Consider the following 22,685-nt stretch of genomic DNA (forward strand, 5'->3'; position numbering starts at 1 on the left):
TTCATTATTTAATAAACTGGAATTGATAAAAGATACTAATGAGATAATCCTGAAAATCGGGAATGTGTTACCCATTTCCACAATTATGCATAGTCTCAGTGATTTTTTCTTACGGTTCAAGTGTTGGTAGTGAACATGGGTAAGAGCTTCCCAGTAGATAGCGAAAAGACAAAAGCATTCTGAGATTTTCTTTTTCTTTTTGTTTTTGGGTTTTTTTGGGGGGGAGGGGAGGGGTTGCCCAACACGATGACCCTGAATCCTTGCCTTACATATGCCAGGATCACATATTGGTGCCAGCTGCTGCTCTTCCCATCAAGTGTGGCCTGGGAAAGCAATGGAGGACAACCCAAAGCCTTGGGACCCTGCACCTGCATAGAAGACTCAGAGGCTCCTGGCTCCTGGATTTGAGTTGGCTCAGCTCTGACCTTTGTGGCTACTTGGAGAGTGAGCCAGCAGACAGGAAATCTTTCTCTCTGTATGTCTGTCTTTCCAAGAAAAAAAAATTAATTAGAAAAATAAATGGAAAGAAAAGCTGGAAATTGATAAGGATGTACATTTGGCTTAAGATTTAGCATGCCACTTGAGGTGCCTGTATCCCATATCAGACTGCTGGTTTGAGTTTTGGCTCTGATTCCTATTAAGCTTCATGCTAACATACCTATGGGGAGCAGTGGTATCTGCTCCCTGCCCACCGAAATGGGAGACCCAGAAGAAGCTCCTGGCTACTGGCTTCTCATTGGAGCAATCTGGAGAGTGACCTAGTGGATGGAGAACCTCTCTCTCTCTCTCCCTCCTTCTTTCTATAACTCTGCTTTTCAAGCAAAAGATAAATATTTTTAAAATATAAATAAATAAAATTTACGTTGATTCTTCCTGGAAAAAAAAATACATGGATCAAGAAAAACAGAAAGTCTCTCCTGTCCAGTGTGAATGTTTAGAGCAGCTACTCAATAAGCCATTTCTTTTGCAATCTAGAAAGCCACGAAGCTCAAGAACCTGTGCTGAGAGGTATAGGAACAGAGAGAGTAATTATCTTAATATCTAGGAATTCCAGAAACAATGAGTACCTTCACTTTTATTTTTTTTTCCATTCAGCAGAGAAGTAGATCCCTCAGCTACAGTAATCTCTGTGATCCTGATGAGCAGAAAGAGCCTTTATCCTTGGGATCTCTTTGAGGAACAAATGAGTAAGTCAGAGTTGACAGGTCCCACCACATCCCAGGAGACTGGCTAGAAATTACTTCAGAGCAGCAGATGGTTAACAGCAACAAAGGACAACACATTCCAGAGGATTAAGGGAAGCACTTTTTTGTCCTTCTCTCACATTGGGAGAGTTTTGGTTTAGGCAAATGTGGTCCAGGTAGATTGGATTCTGCTTGAGCCAAATGAAAGCAGAGAATTAAATGGCTTGGCATTCTGGTTTCCATTTTCAAATCACTACTTTGAAAACTGCATCCATGGGGCAGGTCCTGTGCTGGAGTTCAGGATGCCTGCATCTCTGCTCCTCTGCTTCCTTCACCTTCCTGCGAGGCAGCAGATGACAACTCAAGTGTTGAGTCTTTAATACATGCACGATGGAGACCTGGAGAGGGCTCCTGGCTCCTGGCTTCAGACTGGTTAGCCCAGGCTCTTCTGGGCATTTGGCAAGTGAATCAGTGAATGGGTACTCTATTTCTGTCTGTCTCTCCCTCGCTGCTTTTTCTCTTTCCCCTACCTTCTATCCTTCCCTCCCTGTCACTCTGCCTTTCAAATAAGTAAGTACATCCTAAAAAAAAAAAAAAATTCTGTGAGTTCTAAACCCCTGACATAGAATATAAAGAATATAAAGAAAACTTGGGGGCCTGGCGCAATAGCATAGTTGTTAAAGTCCTCGCCTTGCACGCCTAGGATCCCAAATGGTCGCTGGTTCTAATCCCGACGGCCCTGCTTACCATCCAGCTCCTTGCTTGTGGCCTATGACAGCAGTCGAGGACAGCCCAAAGCGTTGGGATCCTGCACCTGTGTGGGAGACCCAGAAGAGCTCCTGGCTCCTGGCTTTGGATTGGCTCAGCTCCAGCCGTTGCACTCACTTGGGGAGTGAACTATTAGATGGAAGATCTTCCTCTCTGTTTCTCCTCCTCTCTGTATATCTGCTTTTCCAATAGAAATAAATAAATCTTTAAGGAAAAAAAAAAATACCTGGAGAGAATAAAAGAAAAAAGTGTCCAAAAAAAAAAAAAAAAAAAACCTGGAGAGAATAAAAGAAAAAAGTGTCCAAAAAAAAAAAAAAATTAGATCAGTGGGGCAAGCATTTAGTCTCACAGTTAAGATGTCATTTAGGGGCCAGCATGTCATTTAGGGCTCAACAAGCAAAGCTTATACCTTGCAGTGCTAGCATCCCATATGGACACCTGTTGATGTCCTGGCTGCTTCTTGCTTGACATCCCTAGATGTCCCATCCAGCTCCTTGCTTGTGGCCTGGGAAAGCATAGAGGATGACCCAAAGCCTTGGGACCCTATACCCCTGTGGGAGTCCAGGAAGAGGCTTGGGAGTGAATCAGCAGATCTTTCTCCATCCCTCTCCCTCTCTGTAAATCTGTCTTTCCAATAAAATATATACGTCTTTAAAAAAAAAAAAAAAGCAAGGATGTCAGGATGCCCCTGTCCCGTGTCAGAGTGCCTGGGTCTGACTTCTGGCTCTAGCTTTTTTGGCTCCTGACTTCAGCTTTTGGTTAGTGCAGATCCTGGAGATAATGATGATGGCTCAACTGATTTCTTGCTCTGTGGGATACCTAGACTGAGTGCCTGGCTCCCAGGTTTTTGCCCAGCCAGTCCAGCCATTTCAAGTACTTTGGAGTAAATCAGCAGATGGCATTGCTCGTGCTCACTAACTTTCTATCTCTTTCTCTCTCTCTCTCTGCCTCTCAACTAACTAAAAATTTGAAAAGAATGTTTTCGTAGGGATGCCCAAGTTTTTCATAGTTATAGCATCTCAGTGCAGCACCAGCTTGTTTGAGAGTCAGGTTAGCTGTGAAGCCCTTCCCCTGTCTGTGCTGGAATGCATGCACGTCTCAGCCTACGACAGGATGGGCAGCCATCCATTTCCAAGGGAAAGGTCAGCTGTTCCTTCTCATCTGTTTTCCATTGATTGTTTTCCTCCTTGGAAAGTTGATTCTTCAAGTTATCTTCTAAATGCCTAAAGCCCCCTCCCTGTAATTCCCACCATTACCAAGAAAGCACTTCTCGTCCTCACAGTTCCTTCATTCCTTCAAAGCCCGATAGCCGGCCGCCTGCACCTTTCCCCATGGCCCTGCCAGCTTCCATTTCCATGGTCTTTGTGGGAATCAAGGAGCTCTGCCACCTGCGCTAGACTTCCTGCCCCTGCCACACAGTTCCAGTTTTACAGATACAGCACTCCCAAATGGAAACAAAGAAAACCACAGTCTTCTGGCAGCTTATTTGGTCAGCTCCAAGTGGTGTAGTTTGGCGCTCCGACTGATGGTCTAAGTTTTGTTGGCGTGCAGCAGGGAGAAAGGCTGCAGCACATTTTTTTCCTCTGAATTTAAAAAGGATAAGAGAGGGAGATTTCCCGCTGACCTTCTTTGGCCCCTTCTCGTTCTTTCCCTGTACCTTTGTGAGCAAGACATAAGGCCCTTTTGTTCTGATCCGGGAGCAGTCTTCTTTTGCTCCTACTTCCTGTTAGAGTTTGAAGAAAGGAAAGGCAAAGTGATGCAGGAGATTGTCTTGGAACCCTTAAGTAGAATAATTCATCGTCTTTTTCTGCCTCCTCCCCCTAGAACCATCCAGCTCATGGTGACCTGGCTCATTCGCTCCTCATGTGCTGAGAATGCACTGGTGCTTAAAAAAATGGGTTCCTTCTAGCATACGGATTCTAACACCCTTCAAGATGTCAGACAGAAGTAGGAACAGTGAGTGCACTTTTGGAGAAGGAAGGGGAGTTGCCATCAGTGTTTGTGTTATCTCAGGCTCAGGGAATACCTGCAGCAAGCCAGGTGAAACCAGGACTCAGCGAGCTGGGTTTTGTATCTAGCCCCACAACGCGCCCATGGGTCCTGATAATCTGCTTCCTGTGTACTTGAAATGAGTGTTAAGGCTTTGTTGGTGTCACTTTTGTCACAGGGCAGGTGGGTAGTTTAGTCGGGCTACACAGCTTTGTCCTTAACATCCCATAGGAAGCCTTAGAACGCCTGACTGGTGTCAGGGAAACTTGGACTTGGAAATGTATTTCGGGAGCCTCGAGGTGACAACCAGGGCCTGGCCTTCATACTGGCTCTGATCTCTTTCTTGACAGTACTGATGACCTTTGGGTTTCAGAGCCACCCACATCAGTATCAGAAAGGGGCATCACAGCTCTCCCAATCTCCATGCCAGAAAAACAGCAAGGTGAACAGGTGAAACTATCACGTGTGTGAGAGAAAGCTGAGCGGGCAGATCAGTGTCGATGAGGTTGATGCCATTGTTGCTCAACAGTCTCGCATCTTTCCGCTCACAGTGAGAGGTGTTTCCCCCAGTGAGGTGAACTAAGAGCCATTCACCCTGGCCAGGGGAAGAGCTGCACACCACATCTCTCCAGACTTTTTCAAATGAGCCAGAATCTTTTTGCCCCAGACTCCTTTAGTTCCAGGCATGTGTTGAACATGGAGGTCGGGACCCAGTGACTTCCAGGGACCTAGGAAACCATGATGCCTACCCATCCTGCAGCCCATATGCTGTCATCCTCCCTGTGTTTCTTGCCCTCATCTCCCCCTCTCACCCCCACACGGGAATGTGAAAAGCAGCTGAGTGCTTATCGGGAATGCGGGAGGCTGCTGATCTTCACGTGGCGTTTTCTGGCTCCCTGCCACAAAGCAGGATTTAGTCTAATACTCAAACACGGGAGGAGATGGGCACTTGGGAGCTGCCCTTTCAGCACTGTTTAAGGACAGGGCGGGGGGAACAAGGGTAGAGAGGAGTAGCGGGACAGAGCCAGAGGACAAATCGATGAGTCTTGCAGCTAGGAGGTTGTGTCTGGGGGTCTAATTGCTTATTTCCAGATTCTCTGTGACCTTGTCTCCCCTCAGCTGGGGTCATCCATCATACTGAGAGTTTCTTCCTATACCAAGAATCAAAATGCTAGTATTTGCTTGTTAATCCTGTGGCAGCAGACAGTAAAAGGTAAATTTGTGACATATCAGAGGCTTGTTTACTTCTTTCTTGACCTGGAAAATTTCTAGAGGAGAGGGATTTTTAAATTTGTTTCTTTGACATTCCCATCAAAATACTCAGCACAACCCTGAAGTCATATGATTTGCTAAAACTATGTTCTCCTTATGAGGCTACTTTCTCTCACCCCTCTGCTCCACTCCCTGCAAATATGTCCTTTAGATTTTTTTTTTTAAGATTTTATTATTATTGGAAAGCCGGATATACAGAGAGGAGGGGAGACAGAGAGGAAGATCTTCCATCCGATGTTTCACTCCCCAAGTGAGCCGCAACGGCTGGTGCGCGCCGATCCGAAGCCGGGAACCAGGAACCTCTTCCGGGTCTCCCACGCGGGTGCAGGGTCCCAGAGCTTTGGGCCGTCCTCGACTGCTTTCCCAGGCCACACTCAGGGAGCTGGATGGGAAGTGGAGCTGCCGGGATTAGAACCGGCATCCATATGGGATCCCGGCGCGTTCAAGGCAAGGACTTTAGCCGCTAGGCCACGCCGCTGGGCCCATGTCCATTAGATTTGAAAGGAAGACTTACGAGGCCCATTCAGAGCCACTGCAGGTCCAAAACCAAGGATCCCCTCAAACAGTGTTAGAAATTAACACTTGCCCTTCTTTCTTCTTAAATGTGTATTTATTTCCCTCTATTTGAAAAAAGTAAAGCGAAAGAGAAGAATCAATCTTCCATTCACTGTTTCACTTCCCAAATTCCTTCAACAACCAGGGATGGGCCAAGCTAAACCTAGAAGCCCAGAGTTCATCTACGTCTCCCAAGTGGGTGACGGTGGCCCAGGCACTTGTGCCATCATCACCTGCCTCCCAGGACAAAGGAACAGGAAACTGGATTGGAAGCAGAACATCAAAAACAGTGGCTTAGCCCCCCTGTGCTGTAGCACCTGCCTCAGCCCTCACCCTGTTTAAACTGAGGGTATGCCTGCTCACACTATGTGACCTTGAGAGAAAGAAAACCAAGTAGTTGAAGTAATTCCAGCCACAGCTATATGACAACCATACTGTCTTTTGAGTGTGACTGTCAAGTTGTTTTTAGCCATAGAACCTATAGGTTTAACAGAGTCCGTTGTTTGTTTTCTGAGAAGGTTTAAACCTCTGTGACAAATAATGAAGAGACCACCATGCTTGATTATAAAGGGGCAAGGGTGCTTTAGGTGCCAGGGGACATCAGTGGCCTCAATGTTTGTATGGGCTGATCAGCAGTGAGGTTAAGTGGAGAGCAGTGGCCACTGCTTTCTTGAAGGAGCCTGCCACATGGATGTGTGCAAGGAGATTATCCAGAGGTCAGGCAGTTATGCCTAATGACCTGGATAGAAATTCACAAATTTTGTTGGGCAGTTCCCTCCTCCCCACCCCTTTTAAGTTGTGTTAATTTTATTTGAAAGGCAGAGTTAAGAAGAGAGATCTTCCGGTCTTCCAATCAGTGGCTCTCTCTCCAAGTGGCCACAGGAGCCAAAGCACTTGGGTTTTCCTATACTGCTTTCCCAGACACATTAGAAGGAGGCTGGATCAGAAGTGGAGTACCTGAAAGATTGTACCAATGCCAAAATGGGATGCTGGCACCACAGGCAACAACTTAACCCTTTGTGCCACAGTGCCAACCCCTATTGGACCCTTTAAAAAAAAAAGATTTTGTTTTTTAATTGGAAAGGCAGATCTACAGAGAGAAAGATATTCCATCTGCTGGTTCACTCCTCAAGTAGCTGCAAAGACTAGAGCCAAGCTGGTCTGAAGCCAGGAGCTTCTTTCAGGTCTCACACTTGGGTGCAGGGTGCCAAGGCTTTGGGTCATCCTCTACTGCTTTCCTGGGCCATTACACAGGGAGCTGGAAAGGAAGTAGAGCAGCCAGGATGTGAACTGGTGCTGATGTAGGATCCTGGTGGATGCAAGGCAGGGGTTTAGCCACTAGGGTACTGCTCCAGGGTATTGGGCTATTTTCTTTTTCTCAAAATTTTTTTCATTTGTGTTTTTTATGCTATTTACATAGTTGATTAGGGTGGGAAGGATCAAGGACTAGGGAAAAGTGGGTGTGATCGTTGCTTCCAAATTTTCTGTTTCTTCTTCCTGTGTAGGGGGGAAAGGAGGGCTCTAAGGGGAGAAGCCATATCCAGCCTCCCAAGTGTCCCCAGCACCCAGTGATGGAGAATGTGGGCCCTTTTTTAATGGTCTTCTTAGACCATAGATTTGAGGAGTCCTGGCTAACTGCTCCATTTGGATAAGTTACACAGAGGGGGCCTCACAAGTTCTTCTTCTGTACCTGTAAAAGATTCGCTCAACTGTAGTAACTCACAGAATCATGCCAGAAAGGGTTGCTGTTACTACACAAGATATTTCTTAGCAGCACACCTGAGAAGTGAGTGACCCCAAGCCTCTGGCATGGACGTCAGTGTCCTTAGTGCAGGCCTGACAGGTGGATCCCCAGCACATCAGCAGGTGTTCTCGCCAAATCACTTCTTGCCCGTGGTTGTGTAGAAGGGGCTCAGGCTCCATTGCTGCTTTTCTTCCTCCCATAAACCCTCGGGACAAGTAAGGACAGACAAAGTTAACCCCTACTGTATGGAGTAAAAATTGGGTGAGTTAGGAAGGAAATGAAACTACAGTTTAAAGAGTCTTAGTCTGCTGTCCTTCTGTTAGGCCTTCATGGCCCTTTTGGTTCCTGATAAGAGTAACAGCAGTTTGAATTGTGATTTTGTCTCATACCAGGAATTGTATACAAGTACATTTTAGAAAATGTGTGGAAATGGTATTAAAAGATAAGGTTAGGGCCAGCGTGGTGGCCTAGCAGGCTAATTCTATGTCTGAAGGATTAGCATTCCATTTGTGTCCTGGCTGCTCTACTTCTGATCCAGCTCCCTGCTTATGACCTGGGAAGGCAACAGAAGATGACTCAAGTCCTGGGGAAGAACTGAGAGGGAGAGAAGTTATTTTGGTGCAGAAATTTTTGAAATCCATGCGTATATGGGATGTTTAAAAAATTCATAAAATTGGCCCAGCGCAATAGCGTAATGGTTAAAGTCCTCACCTTGCACGCACCGGGATTCCATATGGTCGCCGGTTCTAATCCCAGCAGCCCCGCTTCCCGTCTAGCTCTCTGCTTGTGGACTGGGACAGCAGTAGAGAATGGCCCAAAGCCTTGGGACCCTGCATCCGTGTGGGAGACCTGGAAGAGCTCCTGGCTCCTGGCTTTGAATTGGCGCAGCTCCAGCTGTTGCAGCTGCCTGGGGAGTGAACCATCAGATGCAAGATCTTCCTCTCTGTCTCTCCTCCTCTCTGTATATCTGACTTTGCAATAAAAATAAATACATCTTTAGGGTGGGGGGATTCCCAGAGCCTATGAAATTGTCACATAATGCATAATAATTAATAAAAAAAAAGTCAAAAAAAAAGAAAAAAAAAAGAAATACATCTTTAAAAATTCATAAAACTTAAAAAAAAATTTTTAAGCTGTTTCTCATTGACATTCATTTATTTTCATCTACTTGAAAGTAGAGAGGGAAATAGAAAGATATCTTCTATCATCTGGCGTATTCCCCAGTGTTCAACACCTAGGGCTGGGCCAGGCAATAAGTCACAGCCCAGGCCTCCACCCAAGTCAGCCTCGTGTACAGCAGGGATCAAAGTACATTTGACATTTTCCAGGGTGCATTAACAAGAAACTGGGTCAGAGGCAGAGCAGCCTAGACTTGAACCAACACTGCACTGTGTTTGATGTGGGTCTTCCAAGCAGTGGTTTAACCTGCTTTGGTCTCTTCCATAAACTTTTTTTTTTAAAAGATATATCTATTTTTATTAGAAAGGAAGATTTATAAAGAGAAGACAGAGAGAAAAATCTTTTCATCTGCTGGTTCACTCCCCAAATGAACACAATGGACAGAGCTAAGTTGATCTGAAGGTAGGAGCTTCTTCCAGGTCTCCCACATGAGTGCAGGGTCCCAAGGTTTTGTACCATCCTCCACTGCTTTCCCATGCCATAGTGGGGAGCTAGATGGGAAGTGAAGCAGCCAGAACACAAACTGGTGTCCATATGAGATGCTGGTGCTTGGAGATGGAGGATTAACCAGTTGAGCCATTGCACCAGCTCCTCCATGAACTTTTTTTTTTATTAATTGGGAAGACAGATGTACAGAGAGGAAGATCTTCCGATGATGATTCACTCCCAAAGTGGCCGCAACGGCCAGTGCTGCGCCAATCCAATGCCAAGAGCCAGGAACTTCTTTCTGGGTCTCCCATGCAGGTGCAGGGCCCAAGGCTTTGGGCCATGCTCAACTGCTTTCCCAGACCACAAGCAGGGAGCTGGATGGGAAGTGGAGCTGCCGGAATTAGAACCGGCGCCCATATGAGATCCGAGCACGTTCAAGGAGAGGACCTTAACCATTACACTATCGTACCAGGCCCTCCATGAACTTTTTAAGTGCCCTCATGTACATCTCTTTTGAATTGCCCATACCATTTGGATGCAGGTGTTCTATTTAAGTGGTTATCTGGAGAGTTGTCACATAGGGACTTTAGAACTGAAATTCTTTGTAAAATCCACCCCATTGTTGGGTTGCCCTTATTTCTGAGTTGCTTCTGGAACGTCTTGTAGGTCAGTGGCCTGAGACTGTGAAACTCTTTCACCCTCAGCTCAAACCCCAGCCCAGCTAAGTTCAGCTACCCTTCAGAAAACAGGGTAGAAATAACTGAGGGAGGTATGTCAACTCTTTGGTGATGATTTACATAAGCTAGGAAGAATCCATGTACCGGTGTGTTCAAGATTCTGCTCTGCTCTGCTCCCCTCTTAATGTACCTTATAACGTTTCCTTAACAATAGCATTTTTAACATTGCTTTTAATTAGATGAATTAAGAGTGTTCTCTAATGTTATCACCCTCACCCGCCCCCCTATCACCTCCAATTCCCCATTGCCGTCAGAGTACTGGGATTTCCATGTAACAGGACTACCAGCCAAGGTTTAGGGTGGTCAGAGGAAAGCTTAGGGCAGTCCTTCTGCTGGGGTGGGCCCTGGTTGGAGCCTCTCAAGGGATTCAGCAATGAAGATGGAAGTGTTAAGAAAGTTCTAAACAGAGAGCATCAGGTGTACCCTGGCTGTTTCTTTAAAGAGATTTAGTTCTCAGCAAAAATAAGAGGGTCCTTTGTTTGCTGTTCCCGCAAGTTCTCATACAGGGGCATGTTAAGAGTCACCCCATCCCCAGTCTAACCGTCTCCCACCTCCCTGTGGTTAATTTGTTTCTCCCTAGATTTTATTATTCTTGGTAACAAATTGTTTCTCCTCCCATTCTCTTCTCTTCCTTCTTTCTCCCTCACCCAGAGAGTTTTCAACGTCCTTTACCCCATGCCTGCTGACCAGCGGAGACATGTCAGCATCAACTCGGCCCGCTGGCTGCCAGAGCCAGGGCTTGGGCTGGCCTACGGTACCAACAAAGGAGACCTGGTGATCTGCCGACCAGAGTGAGTTGCTCAGGGGTGGGAGTGGAGGGCCCTGGGACCAAGGCTCAGAGTCACACGCATGTGCCCAAGGGCCTCGCCAGCCAGGTGATCTTTCACTGGAGAATCCCAGTCCTGTGAGAGCCTGCCTCGTGGTCCTGACCATCCCTGGATCCTGACCATCCCTGACCATCCTGTTCCTTAGGATGTGTGGACTTAGCCCTCCATTCCAATTTTGGTGGAAAAGCTAGCTAAGGGATTGGACTTTTTTCCTTTGTTGTGTTATCCTTGCTCTATGGTCTCTTAGTGCTAATAAAGCTTCCCTGCAGGCACGAGCATAGATACCAAAGATTCCTTTTTAAACCCTTTTTGAAAAATTCAACAGGTGGTCTTGAGTTTGACAAATGCCACACACATTAATTTAGGAAATAAAAGTGGAAAAAAGCATTGTTAACCCCTCAATTTGTCAAGCCGCTGATCTGTAACAAGCCTATACGTCGTTCCTGCTTGTTTTCTTTTCTGCTTGAAGCTCCAGCTAGTGATAATGAAGGCATGTTAAAAAGCTCAATTTACAGACTGGCACAGTGGTATTATAAGCTAATCCACCACCTAAAAGGCCAGCATCTCATGGGTGCTAGTTCCAGCCCTGGCTGCTCCACTTCCGATTCAGCTCCCTGCTAATGGCCTGGGGAAAGCCCCAGAGGATGGCCCAAGGCCTTGGGCCCCAGCCTGAGAGACCTGCAGTAGGCTCCTGACTTCTGACTGGCCCAGCTCCGGCCATTGTGGCTTTCTGGGGAGTCTATCAGCAGATGGAGGAACTTTCTTTCTCTCTCTCTCCCTCTCTCTCTTTGTCTCTGTAACTCTGACTTTCAAGAAAAAGAAATAAATTTTTGAAAAACAAAACAAACAAAAAATAGGAAGAAGAAGAAGTAGGGCAGAAGGAACAGGGAACCCCAGGGTGTTTTGTCTGAAGTCGTTATGTCCTTTGCCTTGCCCTGGCTTTGGGAGAATCCATGTCGATCCAGATCTGTGTTGTACAGACCCTGGGACTCAGCCAGGTGGGGAGTGTGAAGCTGTGCTGCCTTGGTGATCTGTCTGATTGCTGCCTGGGACGCTGCAGGGCTCCAGCTGTCAGAATGTCACTCCTACCTCTGGCTGGCCTCATGCTGCCCTTCACTTAGTGTAGTCTTCTCCAAAGGGCTTCTGCAGCTCAGAGCATGCTGTCTGCTCAGCCTTCTGCTCACAGGGAGTGTCTGCAGTCTGTGTATTTGGGTCAGTTCTTGGTGCTTAGTAGGTTGAACCCTTGTCACCCGGGTTTGGTCAGTGATCCTAAAGAGAAAAAACAAAACTGCAAGGGCAGCTCTTGAATTCCATCCTGAAAGTTTGGCTCTCAAGAGAGACTACCATCCAGGCTTGGCCTTGCGGATCTTGTCCTGCTTTGCTCTGCCTGCCGTTTGCTCCTGCTGATCTTGTGTCTGGTGAGCATCCTTTACCTTGTATCTTTCCAGAACCCAGCCTTCTTCTCTGGCTGCTCAGCCACTGGGTCCTAACTTGCCCCTGGTCTACCTTGGGTCCCAGAGCGAGCCTGTCCTGAAATTCTACTTTTCTCCACAGCACATGAAGCTTAGTGTCATGTCGCTTCCTCCTTTCTTAGAAATCCCTAAGATCCTCCAGTAGGCATCTCTTCCAAAACTGGCACAAAATCCTGGACCATAATCTCACTCTTCAGCATTGTAGTTAGATTTTTCTTGGGTTTTGTGGCATCCTCCTCCCTCCGCAGTGGTTTTGTCAGTGGCTTCCACCATTAACCTTTGTCCCAACCAAATTCCCAGTGTTCCCCTTTCCTCCTCACTGGAAACCACTCTGACAGAGGCTGACTATAACCCTCTGTGCTGTGGCCTCACAAAGGCTTTTCTGCTTGAAACCCCAGCCCGCATACTTGGTATGAGTCACAGACACCTCAGCCAAACATGAAGCTGGCTTTGGCCTCTATTTTTTCTCCCCATCTGTCGTCTTCAGCATCTCAGTCTCGGCAGGCCGCCGCCATCTTGAGCTGCCTGAGGAACTCTCTTTCCCACCAGAAACTCCTTCCCACCAGAAACTCTTTCCCACCAGAAACTCTTTGAGTAAGAGGCCAATGGCTGTGGACTCACCAGGTACTATCCCATCACAGAGAGCAAGTGATGTTACACCAAGAGTGTGACTTGTCCCTTTGTGTGTGGCATATTGCTTTTCACTTCTTCAGTTGGGTTGGCAAATGTCCAAGCCTAGGGGACAGAAATTTAAAGATACCAGATAAATTTGACATGGGTGCAACTTGTCCAAATTATTTTCAGAGCTTCAGCATTTCTCAGTCACCGTCGTATTTGTATAGATTTTTTTCCTTAAGGCAAGGAAGACTATGAACATTTTATAGGTAAGGAAGTTGAGACTTACCCAAGACCTCCCAACAGATTAGTAGGAGAAATAGGCCTCCTCGCTTACCATTGCAAAAGTGTATGTATGTGTGTATATATATTATATATATATCAAAGTAAAATTAAAGAGAAGAGAGACAGATCTGAAGCCAGGAGCCCCATCCAAGTCTCCCATGTGGGTGCAGGGTCCCAAGGCTTTAGGCCATCCTCTACTGCTTTCCTAGACCATATGCAGGGAGATGGATGGAAAGAGGAACAGCCAAAACACAAACCAGTATCCATTTGGGATCCTGGCGCATGCAAGGTGAGGATTTAGCCACTAAGCTACTAGACCTCTTTTTTATAATTGGTTTGGTGGGTTTTGTTTTGTTTTGTTGTTAAGGTGTATTTATTTATTTGAAAGGCAGAGTGACAAAGAGGGAAACACATGTAACCCATACATAAAGAAGGAGGAAGAGAGCAAAGGAAAGAGAAATTTCCCCGTCCACTGATTCACCCCTAAATTCACTCCCCAGTGCCCAGAACAGCCAAAGCTAAGCAGGTTCAAAGTCAGGAGCCAAGGAGTCCATCTGGCAGGGAACCCAAGGACTTGCCATTGTCCTCTACCCCCTCGGGCACCTTAGCAGGAAGTTGGGTTGGGACTAGAATAGCGGGGATTCAAACTGGAGCTCTGCTATAGCTCACTTAACCCCCTGAGTCACAACGCCTGTCTCTATAGCTACTTCTGAAATTTGTTTCCGGTGAAGAAACCCTTTAAATTCTGCTTAGAGGAAATGAACTCTCTTGCACAGAAAAGAGCAACAAGAGAAAACACACAGCCCTAGATGATGTTGGGGCACCTAGGCAGGACAGGTGACTGGAGCAATGGAAAACGAGAGAGAGAAAAAGCGAGAACATTTGCCTCTCTTGAGATGATTGGTCTCTAGTCTGGCATGAGAAGAATAAATCAACAGAGAAGTAAGACCTCAGGGCAGTTACCTTTGTCCCAGACAGCTGCGTCTCCCTAGGTGATGCAGCTCTGTGGCACACCCATTTCCAAGGGCACCTGCTGCAGCCGCCAGCTGGCCCAAGATTGCAGGCCTCCCTCTGAAACAGGCGGTTGTTTGCGTTGGTCCTGGACACAGGCAGCTGCACCTTGTTTTGTGCTCTGTCAATACTGCTCTTTCTCCTGCATTTTCTTAGCCTCAACACTCTCTCCAAGCACAAAAGGAATAAGCTCCTTGGGCATCTCCTGATGGTAGTGAAACGCCACCTGACCATAGAGCAAGGCCTTAAGAAATCCTGAGGACAAATGAGGAGCTTGAACAGCTGGCCCTTTCACCTTTGTACCAGGCCAGCCGACCGGTCTCCCCAGCCTTCTTAGCAGTGAAATACTCGTTTCTCACTTATAATGACCCCTCCACCCGCACTCCTCCCAGGCTACTTTGTGCCTCTGGCTGACTGCTACCTCAGCCAGCAGCCTCACCAATAACCATGGTAGTGTGCAGACTCAGACTGGTACACAGAGATGCTTTGTTCACTTGAAGCTGCAGAGTTGAGTCCCGCGGATAGAAGGTAGGGGCAGGTACTGCTGTGAATAGTGCTGCTTCCAGACACAACCCAGTAGACATGCTGGGGCACCTTGTAGCAGAGAAGGAGTCTCCAAGTGTTGAGCCTCATGGTGTATTAGCCAAGTGTGGCACTCCTGATGAAGTCCCAGCAACTCCATCATTCAAGCCTGGTATCTGCCAGGCCAAGACTGGTCTTCTTGGACATGGTTCTTTCCAAGCAGGCAGCCGAATAGTCCCAGCCTCAGCAGCCTTGTAGCTCATAGATGAAAGGAAGAGTATATCCTCAAAGGGAATGTTTTTCAGAAGTTGGGAGGTTCAACACTATAAGATCTGTGCAGAGAGTGTAGTGCCCACTGAGTGAGGAAGCCATGCTAGATCATAGGTGTATTCAGGGAGTCCAGGAAGGTCGCTGCAGCAAGGAAGTGGACTCTGCCTACAGATGCTGCTGGAGAGAGGCAGATACTAAGTGGAAAGCCACTGGAAAAGGCCAACCCTGATTGGCCTTCCCACTCTCCTTTGGCCGCCATGTGTTTGTCTAGCTCCCAGGAAGAACCAAGAGCAAACAGTGACTCATGCATCCTTACTGGGACCCAAGAGGGAAGGAGAGGGCTGAGGTCATTCTTTAGCATTCAAACCAAAACTTGTAATCTTGGGTATGGAAGGCATTGAGTTTCCACAGCCAGAGAGGGTGTCTTAACTGCGTCCCCCTGGAAAGTGCCAGAGGTTTAAACCAGATCCATGAGCTTGTCTTAGTCAAGGTCTTGGACTATAGAATGAAAAAACATCAGGGGTTATAATTAGACCTTGTGGGGAGCAGAACAATTGAATTGGAGGGAGAATGGATTAATGCATGTGAGTCCATCATGATAGGTTCCATTCTGTTGGACAGCTGACCTTGTCAGTAAACCTCCCAGTTCACAGCTGTAAGCTGCTGGGGCCCAGTACCCAAGAGGAGAGAGATCTGTGGGGACTCCTGGAACGCCAGTCTCAAGCTCACAATAACAACTCAGATGGGGGGCCTACTGGTGGCCTCTTTTTGAAATTGGAAGGATTCCTGATCATACCACACAATTTGTTGTACATTTGGTGGGAAGAAGTTTGAGGAGGGTGTTTGGTTTTGTTTTGTTAAGATTTACTTTTTTTTTTTTTTATTGGAAAGGTAGGTTTGCAGAGAGAAGGAGAGACAGAAAGATCTTCCAGCCACTGGTTCATATCCCTCAGTGGCTGCAATAGCCAGATCTGAGCCAGTCTTAACCCAGGAGCTTCTTCTGGATCTGCCTTGTGGTTGTATAGTCCCAAGATTTTGGCCATCCTCCACTGCTTTTCCAGGCCATAAGCGGGGAACTGGATTGGAAGTGGAACAGCCAGGACACGAGCCAGAGCCCATACAGATGCTGGCGCTTGCCGGCAAAGGATTAGCCAGTTGAGCTAGCATGCTGGCCCCAAAGAGTTGTGTCACTAATTTGTTCTGGCTAGTATGAATTAGGAAGATTTGGCAGGAACCCACCTGATAGTGCAGTCTATCAATAAATCTTGACAAGTTTGTAAATTAGAGGCTTCCTGACAGCTGGCTTCCTGCAATCCCTAAAGCAGCCAGGATTTGCTTACCAAAAAAATGCCATGATAGAGTGGTTTCCAGAAGGCTCTGCCTCCAGTTCCTGGTCCTTGGCCCTTTCCCTGGGGCAGGGTCAGTTCCGTTTTCACACCTTTGCCCTGCAGTGTCTCTGTGGTTCTCAGGTAGCTTCTAACCCCATCAAAACAGCAGAGTGTTTGGAGGAGGAAGAAAATCCTCGTTAGGTGGGTGATGTGAAGATGGTCACACCAGATCCACCGCCAGGCAGGTCCTGTGAAAGGACCCGGGAGGTGTCTGTTCAGAGCAATGTGGCTGTGATTTAGCCTGCAAAGAACTGACATGGACTATGTGTTGGGTGCACTGGGTAAACTGCCCCTGGGATAGCTAAATCCCATAATGTTGTGTCCAAGTTTAGGTCGTAGTTCCCACTTCCAATTTTGCCTTTCTGTTTAGGGCACGAAGCAAATAATAATTGGATCTTTGCCACGCACATGGGAGACCATATTCAGTTCCAAACTCCTGTCTTTGACCTGGCCCGTCCCAGCTGTGGTTGATTCAGGCATTTTTGGAGTGAACTAGTAGACGAAAGAGCTCATCCACTCCATCTCCATCTCTCTGTATCTTTGCCTTTCAGATATTTTAGTATATGTGCTGCCAAAGCAAGCACTGCCTTCCAAATATTAAAACAAACAAAATAAATGAGTATCCATGTCCTCAGGTGAATCCCAGTACCCAGAAACTTAGGGAGACCTTAAGAGAGATCTGGGTGTTCCAGGTCTCGGCCTTGTGCCCCCTACCTGAGGCTGCCACCATCCAGGTCCCGTCAGGTCTGTCCTGTGGTTTAGCCCTCATGTTTAGGAAGCAAGCACCTCCCATCACCTCCCCAGACTCTCCTTGGACTGGATAAGCCTTAAGACCTAGTGACTTGGATCTAAGAACAGCTCTCTTGGTAAAGGAGGGTAACCCAGTTGTCTCAGATTAAATGGCTGACTTCCGTTGGGATTTGTTGTAATCTACCCAAGTTGCCATAGCAAAGTACTGTCATCTCAGTGGCTTAAACGACAGAAATGTATTTGCACCAGTTTGGTAGGCTGGCCATGTGAGGTCAGGGTGCAAGCATGTTCCAGTTTTGGATGGCACATGGCGGCTTTGTGGCTCTCTTCCTCTTGTTTGGCCACAGCTAGCACATTACTTCATGGGACTTCATATAACCTTATCTGCCACCTGAATCTCTGTCTGCAGATACTTTCACATAGGGTTTAGGGCTTCAGTAAGTAAATGTGAAGGGGGCCCAGCGTGATAGCGTAGTTAAAGTCCTCACCTTGCATGCGCCAGGATCCCATATGGTCCCTGGTTCTAATCCCAGCGGCCGCGCTTCCCATCCAGCTCCTGCTTGTGGCCTGGGAAAGCAGTCGGAGACAGCCAGGGCCTTGGGATCCTGCACCCATGTGGGAGACCCAGAAGAGCTCCTGGCTCCTGGCTTCGGATTGGCTCAGCTGCAACCATAGCGGCTGCTTGGGGAGTGAACCATCAGATGGAAGATCTTCTTCTCTGTCTTTGTCTCTCCTCCTCTCTGTATATCTGCCTTTCCAATAAAAGTAAATAAATCTTTAAGGAAAAAAAAAGTAAATGTGAAGGGACGTGGTTTAGTTTACAGCGGATTTATCCAAACACACGTACACACCTGTCCCATTGAGGATCAGACTAGGGTGTTTTGAATCTCTGTTATGATCTCTCATGTTCATTGAAGGGCTGAACAGTAGACTCAAAGACTCTTTCCCACCTCTTGTCCTCACACTTCACCATCCCTCTGTCCTTAACTGGGGTGGCTGGTGCTAGATAATATTTCTCTAGGGAAGAGTAAATAAAACAGTAGTGGGAGTTGACATTTAACCTAGGGGTTAAGACACCTGCGGCCTACATGAGAATCCCTCGGAGTCTGACCCCCAGCTCTGTGTCCTGACTCCAGCTTTCTGCTAGTGCTGGGAGGCAGTGGTGGTGGCTCAGTTCATTGGATTCCTTTCCTTCACATGTTCCCAATTCCCAGCTTTAGCCACACCCCCATCCTGACCATGGTAGGTGTTGGGAAAACAAACCAGCACATGGAAATGCTGTCTATTTATATCTCTGTCTCTGCCTCTTAAATAAATAAATTTGGGTGATGAAGCCCTAGTGGGCTTTTGATCTGGCAGTTAGGGTGCCTGTGTCACATTTTGGGATACCTGGCTTTCATACATACCTCTGGCTCCTGCATTGAGCTTTCTGCTAATGCAAACCCTGAGAGGCAGCAGGTGGCGGCTCCAATAGCCGGGTCCCTGTCATTCACAGGGGAGTCTGGATGGCGGTCACAGTTTAGCTCTGCTAGGCCCTATGAGACGTTGGGACAGTGAACAAGTGGATAAAAGTTACTCTTATATCAATCATTCTTTTTTGAGATTTTTTTTTAAGATTTTAAAAAATACGTTTTATTGGGCCCGGCGGCATGGCCTAGCGGCTTAAGTACTCGCCTTGAACGCCCTGGGATCCCATATGGGCGCCGGTTCTAATCCCGGCAGCTCCACTTCCCATCCAGCTCCCTGCTTGTGGCCTGGACGGCCCAATGCATTGGGACACTGCACCCGTGTAGGAGACCTGGAGGAGGTTCCAGGTTCCCGGCTTCGGATCGGCACGCATCGGCCCGTTGCGGCTCACTTGGGGAGTGAATCATCGGACGGAAGATCTTCTTCTCTGTCTCTCCTTCTCTCTGTATATCTGGCTGTAATAAAATGAATAAATCTTTAAAATATATATATATTTTGGGGCCCAGCGCAGTGGCCTAGCGGCTAAAGTCCTCGCCTTGAACGCGCTGGGATCCCATACGGGCGCCGGTTCTTATCCCGACAGCCCTGCTTCCCATCCAGCTCCCTGCTTGTGGCCTGGGAAAGCAGTCGAGGACGGCCCAAAGCTTTGGGACCCTGCACCCACGTGGGAGACCCGGAAGAGGTTCCTGGTTCCTGGTGGCTTCGGATCGGCGCGTACCGGCCCATTGCGGCTCACTTGGGGAGTGAAACATCGGATGGAAGATCTTCCTCTCTGTCTCTCCTCCTCTCTGTATATCCAGCTTTCCAATAATAATGAATCTTTAAAAAAAAAAAAAAAATATATATATATATATATTTTATTTTATTTGAAAGGCAGAGTTACAGAGAGAAGGGAGAGTGAGAGAAAGATCTTTCTTCTGCCGCCTCGCTCCCCAAATTATCACAACAAGCTTTCTCAGTGATCCCCCACATAGGTTCAAGGTTTGAAATGGCCTTGGACCATCTTCTGCTGCTTTCCCAGGGTACTGGATCAGATGCAGAGCAACCAGGGGTCAAACTGGTTCCCACATGGAGTTCTGCTACCACAGGTAGAGACTTAACCTGCTTTACCATGGCACCAACCACACCCCCTTTGTTTTTGTTTTTTTTTAAGATTATTGGCCTATTTGACAGAGTTACAGAGAGAAAAAGTTATTCCATCTGCTGGTTCACTCCCCCAAATTGCCATTAACAGCTAGGGCTTGACCAGGCTGAAGCCAGGAATCAAAAATTTCACCAAAATCTCCCACATATGGGTGGCAAGGGCCCCAAGCACCTGGGTCATATTCTGCTGCCTCTCCCAGACAGGGAACTGTGTTGGAAATGGAGTAGCTGGGACACAAACCAGTGCCAATATGAAACACCAGTGGTAAGAGGAACCTTCTGCACCTGCTGCACCACTACCCAGCTCTCAGTCAATCCTGTTCATGAAAGGCAGCCAGCCTTGTGTTTTGGAACCTATTGCAGTCAGCCAGGGTTGCTGACTGGAGTAGCAAATCTATCTAGAAAGGTGACAGAACATTGCTTCTCTGCTGCTTGCTGTGCAAGATTGAGAGATACTCCATGAGAACCCAGTGTTGGTAACGGTTGGCAGCGCAGTAGATGGGTGAGCTCTGCCACCTGCAGTCACGCTGATTCGCACTTGAGGGTCTCGTCTTCGCACGCTTGGAAGAGGTGGTGCACGCGCATGAAGCCTCTTGCACTGTCAGTCGCCTGTGCCAAATGCTTCTCCCACTGAGGCTGCCAAAGGAGGCTACAGGTCCAAAAAAAAGCTGAGAGGGACATTTGTGCTCCATGAGGACTTCTCTCCTGCTTAAGGCTTCTGAGGTCTGGGCAGATGAAGGGTGTCAGGTGCTTTAACTTCTGTGCTCCTCATGCCATGCAGTGGAGAAGGACCAAGGGCAGCCTGTGCTGCAGTTGTTCTGGAGCCCCTGCTGCTTAAGGCTGTCAATGGCACCATGTCTCTCCAGCCATTCCTTGGCCATCTGAGCCCCTTTCTTCACATTTGAACACTTGGAACCCACTCCTTGGATCTGGGGTTGCTTTTAGTTAGGGATCTGTTAGACTCTAGGAGGAGCTGTGAAGGCTCATCAACAGAAAGGAAGAGATGGAAACCCACCGTACATGCTCTTAGAGATTGCTCAGCATTTTCCAGCACCAAGCATCCTGGTGAAGGGGGACGTCTCTGGTCAGCCCCATCCCTGGAGACAGGAAGGGATGGGCTGCCAGGTCCCAGTCCACCCAGCTCCAGAATTGCAGGGCTTCTGTTGCCTCTTTAACACCTTGCACCTTTTCTTCTCTACCCCTCTTTACTGATTTTCAGGGCCTTAAACTCTGGGGTTGAGTACTACTGGGACCAGCTGAATGAGACAGTTTTCACCGTGCACTCCAGCAGCAGGAGCAGCGAGCGGCCTGGGTAAGCTGGTGGCATGGGAAGGGAGCAGCTGGCCAGAGGCCTGTTCCTGCCTCCTGCTTGGACAGCGCTCTCAAGCAGTGCCCTCACACGTGCTCCAGATCCCTGCTTCCCAGGGCAGTTCCTCTCTGATCTGCCTCGTGTGTTGAGTTTCCATTTGCAGGTTTCTTTGGGAGAATTCCTCACGTGGAAACAAAACCTCCATCCCATATGAGCACTGGTTCCAGTCTTGGCTGCTCCACTTCTGATCCAGTTCCTGGCTCATATGCCTGGGAAAACAGTGGGGGATGGCCCAGGTCCTTGTGTCCCCGTACCTAAATAAAGAGACCAGATTCCCGGTTTTAGCCTGGCCCGTTCATACGGCCTGGTTTTGACCTGGCCCAATCCCAGCCATTGTGGTTATTTGGGGAATGAGCCAGTAGATAGAAGATCTCTTTCCCTCTGTCTTGGCAATTCAGCATTTGTAATAAATTGAAATAAATCTTAAAAAAAAAAAAAAATCACCTGTTCCTCCAGAGCCCATAGCACACCCTGGCCCCCCTCCCACCCTGGCCGTGATGTTCAGACACATGGGCCATAAGACAAGACAGCACCAGAGAGGGCTGTTGCCATCTGTCAGGTGACCCGGGCCCCAGGAGCAAGGAGCCTTTGAAGGCCACTAAGAGACGAGCTGAGTCCCTTATTGGTTAACTCACAGGTTTAGACCATAGTAAACCAAAGTGCTAGATTGATAACAAGCAATTGATGACAAACAATGGATGGCAAGACAGATAGTCTCAGATGCTACGAGAAATGTGTCTAGGAACAATATAAAAAGTTTTCTAGGAGCCAATGCTGTGATGTGGTGAGCGAAGCTGCTGCCTACCATGCCAGCATCCCGCATCCTATATGGGTTCCAATTTGTGTCCTGGCTGCTATACTTCCAATCTTCTTCCCTGCTGACAGCCTGGGAAAAGTGGCAGTAAATGGCCATAGTGTTTGGGCCCCTGGTACCCATGTGGGAGACCCAGAAGAAGCTCTTGGCTTTGGCCAGCTCCAGCTAGCTCACAGCTCCATGTCTGGAAAATGCCCAAGGAAAGAGATGCTGGTCTTGAGCTTGAACTTCCCCTCAGGCAGCCTGTGCTCCCTGTGAGCAAAGTGTGCTCTTGCGGAAGGCCTATCACCAGTGCTGGCACTTTCCTTCCAAAGTAGAGGTCTCAGTCTACTTGGAAATTTTGGTAGCTCGTACAGGAACTTTGTCAGCTAGAAGGAACTTTGTAGTTAGAAGGAAGCTGAAAGAGCCAGTGTCGTGGCATAGCAGGTAAAACTAAAACCTGCAATGGCACATCCCATATGAGTGCCGGTCCATGTTCCAGTTGCTCTGCTTCCAATCCTGCTTCCCGCTAATGGCTCAGGAAATGCAACAAAAAATGGCCCGTTTACTTGCACTCCTATACCCACATGGGAGACATGGAGGAAATCCTGGCTCCTGGTTGTAGTAGCCATCTGGGGAATATGGCAGCAAACAGAAGCTGTTTCTCTGTCTCTCCTTCTCTTTTCTCTAACTCTGACTTTGAAATGCATAGTTTAAAAAAATAAAGAAAGAAATGAAGAAGCTGAAATAGAAAGGACCTTATGTCGCTCCCATTGGTCTCTGGTAGATCCTGATGCTAAACAAGAGTCTTACCAGCTCAGTCACCTGTCTGCCCAACCCTGCTCACCACCCCCACAGACAGCCTGATAGTGAAGGGAATGGCTGAACCTGCTCGCAGCAGGATGGGATGGTTCTG

General features: G+C 47.7%; 1 protein-coding gene across 8 annotated transcripts in view; it reads left to right on the forward strand.

The window, feature by feature from the left end:
• AMBRA1 (autophagy and beclin 1 regulator 1) overlaps positions 1-22,685 on the forward strand; it is a 220,630-nt gene that overhangs the window by 189,082 nt on the left and 8,863 nt on the right. For 7 of the 8 annotated variants that reach the window (XM_058663099.1, XM_058663098.1, XM_004585357.2 and 4 more), the window contains 2 exons: positions 10,509-10,648; positions 20,827-20,919. In XM_058663099.1, the coding sequence (XP_058519082.1) occupies positions 10,509-10,648; positions 20,827-20,919 (233 nt within the window). The remainder of the gene's footprint in view (positions 1-10,508; positions 10,649-20,826; positions 20,920-22,685) is intronic. The other variant, XM_058663100.1, reaches the window with a different exon arrangement.

This window comes from Ochotona princeps, chromosome 4 (assembly GCF_030435755.1).
Source record: "Ochotona princeps isolate mOchPri1 chromosome 4, mOchPri1.hap1, whole genome shotgun sequence".
Taxonomy (NCBI): Eukaryota; Metazoa; Chordata; class Mammalia; order Lagomorpha; family Ochotonidae; genus Ochotona; species Ochotona princeps.